The sequence below is a fragment of the Otolemur garnettii genome, unplaced genomic scaffold (assembly GCF_000181295.1).
Source record: "Otolemur garnettii isolate 467f Iridium unplaced genomic scaffold, OtoGar3 scaffold00032, whole genome shotgun sequence".
In the NCBI taxonomy this organism is placed as follows: Eukaryota; Metazoa; Chordata; class Mammalia; order Primates; family Galagidae; genus Otolemur; species Otolemur garnettii.
In genome coordinates this window covers 4,306,945-4,321,733 of record NW_003852427.1, presented here as the reverse complement: position 1 = coordinate 4,321,733, position 14,789 = coordinate 4,306,945, and the positions used below count along the sequence as shown (strand labels likewise).

The following is a 14,789-nucleotide window of genomic DNA, read 5'->3' as shown; positions in this document are numbered from 1 at the left end:
CTAAAAAAAAAAAAAAAGAAAAAAAAAGGAAGGAAAGAAGGAAAGAAAGAAATTTACATGGAGCGTGCCCACCCATCCTGCTCCACCTTTTCTGCCTCTGCCACCCCAAGAGAGCCAGACCCATCCCTCCTTTTTCCTCATCTTCCTCCTTAGATGTATCAACATGAAGATGATGAGGGTGAAGACCGTTACGATCATCCACTTGCACTTAGTGAATAATGAATATATTTTCCCTTCCTTAGGATTTTCTTGATAATATTTTCTTTTCTCTAGTTTATCTTACTATAAGAATACAGCATATAATACATATAATGTACAAAATATGTATTAATCAACTGTTATCAATAGGTTTCTTGGTCAGCATAGGCTATTAAGTTTTGGGAGACTCACAATTTCTATACAGATTTTCAGCTGCTCAGGATGTCAGTGCCTTTAATGTGCCTGTGTTGTTCAGGGGTCAACTATATATATATATATATGTCAAAACATCGCATTGTATACCTTGAGCGTATGTATGCAGGTTTTGTTTGTCAGTTATGCAAACAAAACCTGGTGGGGGAGCTAAAAAAATAAAAGAAGCTAGGGAGGAAAGCAAAGGACAGAACAGCCTACACAAGGCAGGGGAGCTGGCCATGCCCTTCCTCTGTGGCAGCCAGAGGCATTGGTTGGGCACTTGAGGGTGGGGCCGCCCCCCGCCAGCCCCTGCTGGCAGCCTGTTTCCCTGGTGAGTGCCTCTCTGTGCTGAAGGTGGACCCTCCAGGAAAAGAAGCAGTGGGAGGGCCTCCATGTCAGGATAGGAAGGAAACTGAGGCTGAGACTTTCGGTCCCTAGCCGGTCACTCTGTGAAGCCCAGCAGATCATCATGCCCCTCACAACCCCAGGGCTGCCGTGAAGGTGTTCAGGAAGAGCCCCTGAGAACCAGCCATGCTGGGAGCACCCTGTGGGCTCTTGGATACTGGGAACTCACTGTCTGGAGTTTTAGATTTCCTGGTATAAGGGCCCCTAATTTATTTTGCTTGCCCTGTGTAGACTCTTACACTGATGGGATCATGTAGCACATACTTGTCCTGCTCTTTCTTGCTCTGATGGGCAGGTTTCGGGGTCCCTGGGCTTGGATGGAGGATAGGAAGTGGGTAGAGGACAGGGAAACAGGAGCACCTAGTGAGGAAGTGACAAGGTCAGGCTTGTGTCAGGAGAAAGGGCCTGGGCCAGACCAGCCTGCACCGTGTCCTGCTGACCACCTCCTCTGTCCCTTGCCTTCCAGTCATTCCTTCTCTCGGCCCTCCCTGTTCCATCTTCCTTGGGTCCCTGTGTGAGGCCCAGGCGGCTGAGTGTCCTCTGGCAGAGGGAATTAACACACTTAATTAAAGTGTCCAATGAAGAGCTTTGCATATTTCTTAATTACCATCTGAGTCTTCTGGGGGATGGTTTGAAATGGGATTTTTCCCGTGTTTCCTCATTTAGCCTTCAGTGAGCCAGCCCCTCAAGGCTCAGGTGGGACCTGCCAAAGCTGCGTGTCTTGCTATGGGCTGCTTTTCAAAGCACACAGTGGCAGGGACGGCTATGGGGGGGGGGGCAGGTGGTAGGGATGGCTATGGGGAGGGGGGATCCTGGCCCTGGGTTTATCTGCCATTGGGGAAGGATGGGTCTGGATTTTCTTTTTTTCTTTTCTTTTTTTTCTTGAGACAGATCCTCAAGCTGTCACCCTGGGTGGAGTGCCATGGCATCACAGCTCACAGCAACCTCCAACTCCTAGGCTTAAGTGATTCTCTTGCCTCAGCCTCCCAAGTAGCTGGGACTATAGGTGCCTATCACAACACCTGGCTGTTTTTTGGTTGTAGTTGTCATTGTTGTTTGGCAGGCCCGGGCTGGATTCGAACCCACCAGCTCTGGTGTATGAGGCTGGCGCCTTAGCCGCTTGAGCTACAGGTGCCGAGCCTGGATTTTCTGTTTCATGAAAAACGGTCCAAAAGAAACGAGGCTCTGACAGATGTGGCAGGTGTTCCTACCTGTTCCTCTTGTCACCGCAGGGCCTGATGGCCATGCACCCCATAGTCAGGCCAGTAATGGGGGTTTTAGTGGTCAGAGGTTGCAAGGATGGTGGAGGTCTTCTGAGGCTCCTGTACAGCAGGGATTGCTGGGCCAAGCCTCTCTGCAGGCTCTTCCTCACATTCCCATAGCAATTGCCATTGCCGTTCTGGAAACTGAGCTTCTAGGATAGCTGTGTCAGCAGGCCCATGCCAGGACTTGGTTGTTGGTCTGTGCCGTGAGGAAGAATATTTGCCCTGTCAGCCCCGAGGACTTCCTTCTGACAGCCACAGACGTTTTCTGAGATGGGTCTGGCTGATGGGGGCTATGGGCTGAGGATGCAGAGACCCTTTCCCTGGCTTGGGGACTGTGGTCCTGAAGACACAGGCATGTGACAGGTGTGCGGCCCCCTGAGGTGGCCTAGAAATGGCACTGAGGTATGCCAGGCCCCAGCCCCTCTCTGAGGACCCTAGAAGGACCAGCCAGGATCCCACTGTTTGTCCACGAGCTCTGAGGAGCTGGTGTGGGTGGGAAGTGTGGCCGTGCAGCCGAGAGCAGATTGTGGGCTGAGCTTCTGGCCGGGCTCGGCGAGAGGCTGGCCAGTGGGCGGTACACCTTCTGCCAGGTCTTGGCAAACCCTCCACAAAGTCTCTGGCTAATTTCTGTGTTTTGCCCCATGTTCTCCTCTGTTTCTGGCCCTCACAGCAGTCTCTCCGCACACACCCACACCGGCTGTGGAGATGACAAGAGGAGAGGTGTCCTTCGTGGAAGGTGACCGTGTCAGAGCAGGAGGCTGGGGACTCAGAGTCCACTTAGCTTTCAGTCTGTGGCCTGGGCATAAGCCAAGCCCAGGATCCCTCATAGGCACTGACCCCAAAGTCCTAGGTAGGTTCGGCTTCATGTGGCAGCAGGGGGGAAATGTGGGCACTGGAAGCAGAGGACACATAAACCACTCATCTCCCTGGCTCTGTCCAGCCCCTCCTGGGGGGTGCATTTCTTTTTTTTTTTTTTCATTAAATGATAGCTGTGTACATTAATGCAATCATGGGGTCCAGTATGGTGTTTTCATATACAATTTGAAATATTTTCATCAAACTGGTTAACATAGCCTTTGTGTCATTTTCTTAGTTATTGTGTTAAGACATTTATATTCTACTCTTAGAAAGATTCACTTGTGCCCTTGTAAGATAAACCATAGAAGTGACCCCTCCAATCACCCTCCCTCTACCCATTCCTCCTCCCCCTCCAGGGGGTGTGTTTCTAATCTACCAATCCAGACTAGCTCAAATGCTACTCCTTCGGGAGGTCAGGATGCTTTCCCCAGAAGAGATGAACTACGGCGGGAATGCCTTTCTGTGGGCCTCTCAGAAGCCCTCCCGCCACGTCACCTGGCAGCCACATCGCTTGGCACAGTAGGTATTCCCATTTCCGTCTGGCCCCACTGTAGGATGTGGCATACTGGAGGGCAGCTATGGATCTGCTTTCCCACCAAAAATTGTGTCCAGCTCAGTTCTGGCACAGAATAAGCCCCCAGTGGGTATTTGTTAACTGGGTAGAGAAACTTCATTGTTCTCAGCAGTTACATAGAGGCCACCAGAATGTACAAAAATCTATTTACTTAGGACCTGCTGCTGAGATGGGACGTAGGGCCAGTGACTGGCCCCATAGGTGAGGTCCAGGTGGGACTGATAGGTGATCATGAAGGGCCAGCATTCAGGGCATCCTTTATTGGCAGGATTTCTGGGGACTGAGCTCTCTCAGTAGCTGATGGGTATGCAGGGCCAGCAGCTTACACTTAGGTAAGAAAATAACTGTTTCATGGTGATGCTGATAATAATAAGCAAGCTTTAGATCCTTAGCTCATGGGATTCATTACTATTAATTATTTTCTCTGAATACAGTGCTGGTGTTTGTGCTTTAGTCTGATAATTAGAAAGAAGGCTTTCATCGGTGATCTGAATTTAAGGTGATTGCCTGGTATTTGTCCCTCATCCTGTTTGGTTGGGCTTGGGGAATGGCTCCATCATCTGTTGGTCACAAAGGCAGGTGACAGGGAGGCATCCTGGGCTCCCCTCTGAGTCTGACTGGTCTTTGGGTCCTGTCCCCTTCCTCTGCTCTCTGCTTCTCCCCAGCCCCTCTGCCTCTCCTTTAACTGAGATCGTCCATCTCTGGCCAGCTCTGTGCTTCCAGCCTGGCCTCTGTGGGCTGTTCTCCCTCAGCAGTGCAAGTTTTTTTTCTAAAGCACAGGTCAGCTGCTCTCATTACCTAATGCTGTGTAAAGAGGCACCCCAAAACATAGTGGCTCAAAGCAACAAGGATATTTACGTTGCTCACAAATTTGTAATCTGAGCAGGGCCTGGTAGGGAAAGGCTTGTCTTTGTTCCAAGTGGTATGGAAAGTGGCTCACAGGCTGTGGGCTGGAGTCATCAAAGGCTCACTCACAAGTCTGGTGGGTGCTGGCTGTTGGCTGGCGGCCTCAGTTTCTTGCTGCGTATGCGTCTCCATGTGGCCTTCCTCACGTGGGCTGTCTTGGGCTTCCTCACAGCATGGAAGCTGGGTTGAAGGTCTCACTCCTGAGGAGTGACATGGCAGCTGTGTCATGGAAGCTGCCTCACTCCTGAGGAGTGCATGAGTGCACAGCAGTCAGGAGCTGTTCTGTTCTTGCTAACTTTGCCTTAGGGGTCACTCAACTCCTTTTATGCCCTAGTTACAGGCCCACCCAGGGTCACCTCACGTTGGAGAGTCAGGGTTGCATTGTAGGAAGAGCACATGGGATGGGGAAGATTTTATGAGCCCACCTTGGAAGTTATGAGCTGACACACCTATTTGCACCACCTCTTTGCTTAAGACCCTTCTGAAGCTCCGCTGCTCTTGGGTGACAATCCATGCTCCTCTGGCCCCTGCCCCACCACCATGCAGCTTGGTCCACTGCTCTTCTCTCCCTTCACAGCCTGCTTCAGAGACAGGTTTTGGTTTAAAACAACTGACAGCCTCCTAGAGCTTCCTTTGCCACTCACCTCTCTCCTCCCATGCTGGGTCTAGCCATTTTCCCTCAGAAGCCTTTGACTACAGGGGGCCTCTAAGTGTGTCCCCCACGGCAACCTGGCCTCTTGCTGCTTTTCCTTCTTGTGAAACCTCCGTCTCCCTGCCTCTGTGCATTTGTACACTCTGTGTTCCCTGCCTGGAGTGGCCCCTACTGCCCCACTCACACCCTTCCAGGGCTTGCAGCCATCTTGACTGCCCGGCCACCTACAGCCCCATCTGTGGGACCCCCTGCTTTGCTACTTGTCACAGGACAGCAGAGTGGGTGAGGCACTGACTCTGGCATCACATCTGTACTGCTGTCCCTGCCCCACTGCTCACCAGCTCTGTGACCTTGGGGATAATAACTGATTCATTGAATTGTGATGAATATTAAATGAGAGAGCCTAAATGAAGCCCCAGATTCCTTGTCTGCTGCCAAATAGAGGCTCAGTGGACTTTTCCTTTCCTCCTGTCTAGAGTCTCCTGGTAAATGCTCAGTAATGAATTTTCTTACCCTCATTTGGTTGAAAAAGAAAAAAATACGTCTCCCTGCTTAATCATGTGGGACTAAACTACCAGATTACAAGAATATTGCTGAGCCATGAGCTGAGAGAAAATAAAAAAGCTCCGTAATGATTTGCCTGCTTATTTTTAATAAAATCCTGTCAGTAAAGCTGAATCTTTGTCCTCAAAGGAAGCTGTGCTTTGCTGCAGCGGTGTCTGAGAGCTGCTGTTAGAAGTGCGGCAGCCTGACCTTGAGGACAGAGCTGCAAAGGAGGGACAGCTCTGAGGAGGAGGAGGCTCTGGCAGCTGTTGCAGGGCAGGGGACACAGTGAGGGTCTCCTGTTCCTGCCTCCACGCACCTTCCCATGCCACTGCTCCTCTCAGGCGGAGAGGTGGTGCCCACGCAGGTGACAACTTGAGCTGTCCTGCCCACTTCCCCTTCATAGCCAGGCGGCTGAGAGAGCTGTCGGGTAGATGCAGTGCACGGGGTCTCCATTTGCAAGTCCAGGGCCTTCCACCCAGGACAGTTGTCCAGGGCAGGTGTGGACTAAAAAAGGAGAGTGTCCTTTAGAGGGACAGGAGCTCAGCGCAGGGCAGCCTGGACTCGCCAGCTCCTTGTGTGGTGCCATGACAGAGCCTGGGCAGAGGAGTGCCTTGTAGTAAGCTGGCTTCAGGTCCAAGGAAGCTCCCCAAAGACACAGTGTAGGGAACTTTCCCTACAGTTCATGTCCGGTATTGCCACCCACACTTTGCTCTGAGATCTGGTCGGTCTCCTGCAGACAGGTGGGTCCTGAGACAGGGTAGAGGCCCTGCAGTTGGAGACTTGTCAGGGTGGGTGCCGAGATGGGATACTGGTGAAAAATGAAGAAGGCAGATGTTGCCATGGGAGCTCTGGCTGCTAGGGAAGGAAGAAAAGGTAGCTGGTCCCATCGGGAGCCATCTCCAAGAACAGGGGGCTAGATGTTTGGGGAGCATATAAGGGTGACAGGACTTCATTCTGACTAGCAGCGCACTTTGGGCTGGTTTGGTGGGTGCATATCGGAACGTCATATGGGGCTGGGCACAGTGTGGCAGGAAATGGGGAGCCATTGGAGGGATCTAAGCAGTAGAGCCAAGCTGCCAAGTTCAGATGGGGCCCCAGTACGTTGGCAGCTATGACAATAATGGGGGTGGTCTTGGGGGGCCTCTGAGGCAGGGAAGAAGGCTTCAGTGCTGAGAAATAAGAAAAATAGACCCGGAGGAATATTGTGATGTCCTTCCCTTTTGCAGGAAAGCAAGAATGAGTCCCTCACCCAGCTTAGGCCTCAGTTGGCGTACTTGGCCCGAAGTGTTCAAATTACCGCTCCACTTTCTGAGCCCTCCTTGTGCCCCACAGGGCACCTCAGTTTCCAGTTTCTGACCTTCCAGATTTGATCAAGCCCCTTCCAAGTGGGGAATGGCCTCCAGCCAGTCCCAAGAAAAAGGAGCTTTGGCAAGGGCTATTCCCTAGAGCTTGCTGGCATCCACACTGGTGACACTAATGATCTGGCAGAACCAGCATGACCCACAGACGCCAAGGGGAGCCTGACAAGGTGCTGCGCTCCTGATCAGACAGCCACCTTCTGGCCCCATGTGGCTCTGACCCTAGGTCAGTAGCTGCCAACTGCCTGTGCTTCTGTGCAATGGGGATGACCTGAGTACCTGCTCAGCGTTGAGGCCCAGTGCTGCTGTAAGCTTCCAGGGGGCGGGGCGGCTCTCATCTCCTCTGCTTACTCTGTCATGTAAATCCTGTGCCTGGCACAGCCCCCAGCATGTGCCCAGAACATGCTCTGTGAAGCCAGAGTCATGTATTGCCTATTACGGCTATTGTGGAAATAATTTAGAAAATACTGGCACTGCCTAGGACCCTATATCTAAAAGTTGCTACACGGTTCCAGTAAGCACCTTGTTTTCCTGGGCTGTTCTCCTTCCAACTAGCTCTTATCTTGCAATCCAGTGCATCCACTGCCCGCGGCTGGTGTCTGGAGAAGGGGCAGCTTGGTATTAGACAGCATTGCCCAGATTTCTAAAGTTCTTAGCTACTCCATGAACTTTCCGTTCCTTTGGTGGCTTTCCAGGATTCCACTGTCTCACTTCTCTGCCTGCTCAGTGGCCCCAGGGAAGAACCGGTTGGAGAAGAGACTCAGTCTTCCCACCTGTCTCCCCTGGTCTCACTTGCTCCTTTCCCCTGAGGTTTACAATACGGGTTATTGCTGACCTGGAAGTTCCCAGTGGGCCCTGGGTGCCCCCCCACCCCAGAAGGCAGTAACTATCCACTGCCTCTCAAAAATGAGTTTGCTATGACCTCTCTGACCTCACCTGCCTGTGGCTAGCTCAGGGCTGCCCCACCTTTCACTCTGTAGTCCTCCTAGCAGTTCCTGGTCAGTCCTGCCTGTGGCCTCAGGGCCTCAGAACATATCCTCCAGGCATGGGAGGCCCCCCACCTTCTCACCTTCACACCTTCATGTGAAATTCTAGGGGAAATTTAAAGCAGTTGGAAAGATCTTTAGAGCCTAATTTCTGTCACAAGCTCAAAAGATTGTTTCCAGGTAAAAATGAGAATAGATCCGAGTAGATTGCTGCTCACTGCAAGATGTTCTTTCAGAAATGCAGCTGTTGTGATGGCCGCTGGGATCCTGAAGTTCACTTGTGCCTCTGACTACCCAGAGTTGGTATCAGACTCTAAGGGCATTGTCCTCAGAAGCCTGCCCCTGCTTTAGACCGCAGCTGCTGGGGGGAGCCCCAGGATGCCCACACCACTGACCAACTGGTTACAGATCCCAGCAGTTTTCTATGACATACATACACCCTTGCTCCAGTTCGATAATTCGCTGGAATGTCACACAGAACTCCAGAAAGCTCTGTGCCTACAATTATAGATTTATCATAAAGGCTACACACCAGGATCAGCCAAATGAAGAGACATACAGGGCAAGGTCTGGGAGGTTCCTGAATGCAGAGCTTTGTGCCCTCTCCCTGGGGAACCAGGGCATGTCACCCTCCCCAGCACGTCAGTGTGTCACCAACCAGGACTCCACCAGCCTTCTGTGTCTGCCCTTTTTGTTGGTGTGTAGGCATAATTGATCAACTCATTGGCAAAATGACTGAACCCAATCTCCAACCTCTCTTCCCTCCACAGAGGTTGGACGAGCTCAAAGCCCTGACCCTCTGAGCACGTGGCTGTGTGTGGACAGTGCCATCCTGAAGCCATCAGGGGGCCCACCTGAAGTCACCTCATTAGCATAAACTCAGATGGGACAGAAGGGGCTCAGAAATAACAAAAAACCCTCCTTATTAGTCAGGACATTTCAATAATGTGGAGACCAGGAATCAGGGACAAAGATGAGTCAAATTCTTTATTATACAACAGTGTTGGGTTTTGTGTTTTCATTTGATATTCTGGGAACTGCCTCAGCTCTCTGTTACTCACTGCTCCTTCCACTTTTTATGCATTTCATGTGTTTCTTGCATCTTTATTACTTTATTTCTTACCACAGTGCTCTGAAATCTTTGATCTTACAAGTATTACACCCATTTTAAAATAAGAAGTTGAGGTCCAGAGGGGTGGTGACCACCTCATAGTGACACAGGTGAACAGTACCCCGGGAGGATTTGAATCCAGCTAACCAATTTGGGTCAGACACAGCCTTCTCAGTTTAGCCCAAGCACAGCCTGTCTAGTGCTGCTGCTGGCTAGAAGATGATTGTCTTCCCTTAGGGAAGCGGTGGCTATAATGAGGTGCCTGCCCCTGTCTGTTGTCTGGTGCACCACTGAGGCCCCAGAACTGGGAAGGGGACCTTCCCCAAGGGGCTCATTGGGCTGCCCTTCTCCATTCAGGCAGTGACCAACCACCCCACCAGGCCCAGTGTCCTGGGGCCCAGTGAATTGAAAGAGGCAGAATGGGGAGCCCTTTCCCTGACAACATTACCTGTCTCCTGCAGACTGTGGCAGAGAAGGCTGTGAGCCCTCAGAACCTCCCAGGGCCACATGGAAATGAGGTGGAACAGTGCAGAGAAGCGTCTGTGCATGAATGTCCCTTTACTGCCCTTCCCCCCCAGATGGTTAGAAATGAGCAGCTGGCACTTCTGCCACTGCCAGGCCCCTGGGGAGCTGCACAGGGTTAGGTCAGAAGCCAAACCCTGCAGTCTGGGCAATTAGCAGCATTTGTGGGATTCCCGAGAGACATCCTGTTTCTCTCAGCCATGCCAGTGGTTCTCAGTTTCAGGGGCATTTGCACGTGTGTAGGTGATCCTTCTGGCATATTTATCCAGGGGCGGCAGGGATGCTGAACATCCTACAGTGAACTGGGCAGTCAGGCACACGGTACCCACTAGAGATGCTGGGAAGTGACCCATCTGCCTCCCTTTCCCTGGGTTCCTTGGAAAGTCACCTTCCTAGCTGATCCCTGGGCTGAATGAATAGGAAGTGAAGAGCAGGCTTCCATCCCAGTGTGTGGCCAACGACAAGGTGGTATGTGTATTTCCAGGCGCACACAGGCCAGTGTGGAGGAGCATCTTGTTTTGTGCCTATTTGTTCAGATTCTTCATATTGTATATGGTTCTTGCATCAGCTGGACCCCTGGGGTCAAGGACTACCTGAGTTTGGTTAGTGGGAATTCTCAGAGCAGTGGGAGGTCTCTTCCTTGGCAGCACACTGGTGCCTGGCAGGAGCTCCCTGAAGCCCAAATCCCAAGAGACTCACCTTGCTGTCCCACTCAGGGGCCTGCCTCTCACTTCAGTGTTTATGCAACTTGGCTTTTCCTCTATACTTTTTTTTTTAACCTGTTTCCTTCGTATGTGATGTGTTTAGAAGAGCCTAGCTCAGAGGCCATGGCTGAATTCCTCTCTTCTTCTTGTTTTGCAGTCGGGAAGACGTCTCTGATCACGAGGTTCATGTACGACAGCTTCGACAACACCTACCAGGTGAGGTCCTGGTGCCCACCCTCCACCCACCCACCCAGCAGCCAGCCGGCCTCTCTTTAGGTCTTGCTAGACTGAGATGAGAGTGGAATGGTCCAGGGTCTTGGGGTGTCATTTTGCTATGGAGAAGCTTCCCACCTATAGGCTGGCCATGTCCCAGTAAAGATCTTGAGGCTGTATGAGAATCCAGACTTCAGTAAACAAAACATTTCCCAGGAAAATTCTAAAAAGAAAGAGAGGACTCATTTTAGTCTGTCTACGCCACTGTAGTGTTTGGTTAGTTGCAGAAAGGCTGCACAATGTGGAAGAGGAATAAGACGAAACGTGAGAGGTGAAGGGGGTAGGGGAATGCACTGCTCAGGTGTGGTTGTGTTTGCTGGGTCCCTCTCTCTCTAACACACACACACACACACACACACACACACGGTTGCCGAGGTTCATTTTTCCCTAGAGAGACTTGTATGATGAGCTAGCCCTGCTCTACACTGGCGGGGAGCTGGATAGAGTGACCTCTGCAGCTCTTGGCTCTGGAAGGATGGTCTGGGGTCAACCAGAGGTCCAGAGGTGGCTCTGGGTAGCCAGAAGCCTGAGCTCTTGGGGATCAGTAATGTCACTTTCCTTGCATCACAGGTGAATGGGGAGGTTTGTCCAAGGGAAGTGAATTTTCCTTGCAACTATTGCTTTTTGCAAAGGGCATCAAACTCAATCATTTAGACTATTTCTAAAAAAAAGGATACTGTATTCTTCCTTAGGATAGACACAGATAATAAAGCATTTTTGTAAGCCAGTGGGTTCTGCGAGATACTTGTTCCAAGAGATGTAGTAGGTGCTACTTGAAAAAAAGCAGGGCTGGGGGTTGGGAGCGTACATGGAGTTGGGGAACACCGTGTGAACAGAGGTAATCAGCTGCTCGCTGCAGGGCGTCTGGGCCTTTACAACATCAGGGTGAGGTTTTGATTGGCGGGAGAGGGCTGGAGTGTGTAGGATCTCCCAGATGTATTTGGTCATGGAATCCCTTTGTCACTGAGTCCTCAAAGGACAAGTATTTATAGAATCCGCTGGGGACTGCGTCTTCAGGTGCCCCTCGCCCTCCGGGACTCAGAGAAGACGGGGCACAGCTCAGCCAGGATCCCAGTTCTCTGTCAGCCTTTCAGTCTGTCTCCCTTTGGGCCAGTCATCATCCTTGACTTAAATACAGCCCCTCTCTGGTTCCTTTTAATTTTTACTTCTACCCTGCGATGGTCTTGGTGTTTACTTTACTTCTGCGTTACTCTGGCTGTGGTCTGAAATACAGAGAGCCAGCTGACTTGGTGGAATTGCCTGTGCGAGAACACGCGGCTTGGAGAGGGGCCTTGAGTTGATGTGCACGGCCTCAGCGTGTGGGCTGTAGGGTGTTTGTCAGGTCACACTTTTTCCTCGTTGTGTCCTTTCTAGATAAGGACTTTGTATCATCACACCGAATAAGGGGAGTTCTGCTGCTTCGGCCTGGATCAGGGATCGACAGGCCTGATGGACTTCGGTTCTGAAGTCTGAGTTGATATTCATTTATTTTGTTGTGTGTGTTTGTGCGCATACATGTGAGTGTGTGTGATTTCATACGGTGTTTTGATTATTTGACTTTTTTGAACATTAAGTTACTTATAATGTTTCATGTTGGTGTCCCACTGAAAGCAGCATGACTCCTGGCTGGTTGGTGTTCTTGGCAGTGGTGGATGACAGAGGTGGCTGCAGGGTCTTTGCAGTGGTCCCCTGTGGCATGGATCAAAACCTCAGCTCTTTCCCATGTTATTAGAGTTCCTCAAAATCTTACCCACCTCCACTTCCAGTGTCATCTCCCATTGCCAACAGCTTGTCCCACTTCCCGTGGCCCAGCAGGCTTCCCTGTTCGCCTGTCCACATGTAGTGATACTGTCATGTCCACACCTGGGCTCGTGTCATTGCCTTTGCTGGCATGCCCTTTCCTCTCCTCTGCTATGAAAATTCTCCTGACTCATCAAGGCCTAGAGCAAATGTTTGCTCTGAGCAGCAAGGCCTGCCCATGCTCTGTTCTCCTCCTCCATGACCTTCTCCCCTGCAGCACACAGTCCTCAGGGTTAGTTTAGCTTCCCAGGTATTCATGTGCTTCTGGCTCCGAGTTGGGCTCTGGGCTTGGCTAAGGCCAGGACTCCCTGAGACCTAACTAAGACCTGGCCATATTTGGTGTCATAAATGGCCGCTTGGTACAGAGTTGACTTGGAGAAACACTGTGTGCCTCAGGTTTCAGATCCCATTGGAATGGTCCCAGAGACCCAGTGTCATGGCGAAATGGAGAGAAATGCTGGAGTGAGCACCGCCCTCCTTGTCACTGGCTTTCCTTTTTAAAAATATTGCAGCAGGTGCAATTCCTTCCCTAGTATTCTTAAAAATGGTAATTAGGCTAGAAGGCCAGACTTCCAATTCTCTGCACATATAGGCTCATTTAATGAATTCTCTGGAGATGGAGAAGGGGAAATATTATTTTGTTTGTTTTGTTTTTCTTAACGTCGTGGTAGAGGCATTGGAAAGTAGTCAAGACTCCCCAGGGCTTTAGGGGGTGAATGTCACCTTGTTCCCTGCACAGCGACCATTCCCCACACCCCCACAGAGGTCCATCAGCTAGTACAGCCTGGCAGGGCCTGCTCTGCCTGATTAGCTGAGGTGCCCAGCTGGTTCCTATGATGGAGTTTACCTTCCCAGCCTCCCTCCCTGTGTTTCTGTCCCCTCTCCTCTCCTCCCCACCCATCTGCTCATTAAAGATGTTTGTCAGGTGCCTGCTTTGTGTTGGGAGGGGCTGGAGGAGAAAGTGACCTGGCCACAGAATCTGGCCCTACCCTCAGCTAGGGCATGAGGGGCAGAGAGTGTTTCCAATGCCATCCTTGGTGACAATCAGTGAGTCCTCCCAGTCTGAAGCTGAATGTGCATGAGGCCCCAGGGGCTGGCATGAGGTCCTGGGTATATGGAGCTGTGTCTCACTGCTAGACCTCTTAGGACCTTCATCTACCTGGCAGGTCCAGTAAGATGCCCCATGGACCAGGTCTGCCACCTCCTCCTGCCTGGCACTTCCCTCCCTGCCCCGACACACACTCGCTCTTAGTCTCCTCTCATCACACTATGCTCTCGCCTCTCATCACACTATGCTCTCGCCTCTCCCCACCCTGCCCATCTAAATTTACTCCCTGGAAAAAGTGAAAAGTCAAAACTCACAGCCAGATGAGTCTTGTCTGTAGCTGTTCTCTTATAGAAAACCCCAACTAAGCAATTATTCCCAAAATGTATTATAGAAAAATGCTTTCTGATACCTGCATTGTGATGAGACTGGGCTATCTTTCGGACTGGGCCCCCCTTCTTCACAGGCTGGGCCCCCCATGTGCAAACTTGCAGCCGAGCCATAGGGGAAGGTGTTAGGCTCGGCAGTGGCTGCTGGGGAGAGGGGAGGCTTTGGCAGCAGCACTCTTCTAGATCTCACGGTCCTCTATCCTGGCTGCATGTTAGCATTGCCCGGGGGCTGGGCAGATGGCCCAGCGGTTCATAGTCTGGCTCAGACATTAGCATTTTTAAAACCTCAGAAGTGAGTACAAGGAACTTATAGCTAAGGCTAGAGCCCACTGGCCCGTCCCTGGATCTCATGTCATGGCACAAGTCAGGAAACCACTGACCTTTTGTTCTCATGAGGTTTTTCCAAATGATTCCTTTGTGTCATATTTGCAAGGTGATTTAATAAAATAAATATGAATGTTTACTGGGGCCTGGTCACTGGGTGTCTGAGGCACCTATCTGGCTGTGCTGGCCCCTCCCTGATGGTCTGGCCTTTCAGAGAGGAGCTGGGTCCCTGCTGGGCACATGAGTAGCACATTCCAAGTGCTTAGGGAGGGGCAGGTATGAGGGATTGCAGTGTGTGGAAAGTTATGCTTTGTCTCATGTTGTGTTTGGTGCTCTGATGTCTTTCTTTCTGGGGCAGCAAGTTCTGCTAAGCTTATCCAGCCAGACTCAGTCGATCAGGGTTACAGCATGACTTTAAGGAAGGCCTTAAGAGCCCCCATGCCACCTCTGCTGTTGTGCCTCAGGTTCTCCATGGGCACACACCCATGCTCATGGATAGTGGTCTGTGGTTCCCCTACACTGAAGGAACAAGAAAGGGGTGGGAGGACTATAGCATCATTCTGAGGTTACTGAGCACCTTTTGCTGGGGGAGGGGGGTAAGGATCCCTCAAACTCCTGGGCTCAAGAGGTCCTCCTGCCTCAGCCTCCTGGGTAGCTGGGACTATAGGCATGTACCAC

At 51.3% G+C, this 14,789-nt stretch overlaps 1 protein-coding gene across 2 annotated transcripts in view; it reads left to right on the top strand.

Annotated features, from left to right (window-relative positions):
- Positions 1-14,789, top strand: part of RAB6B (RAB6B, member RAS oncogene family) — a 70,121-nt gene that overhangs the window by 20,900 nt on the left and 34,432 nt on the right. For both annotated transcript variants that reach the window (XM_003789404.2, XM_012804977.1), the window contains exon 2: positions 10,438-10,496. In XM_003789404.2, coding sequence (XP_003789452.1) covers positions 10,438-10,496 — 59 coding nt within the window. The remainder of the gene's footprint in view (positions 1-10,437; positions 10,497-14,789) is intronic.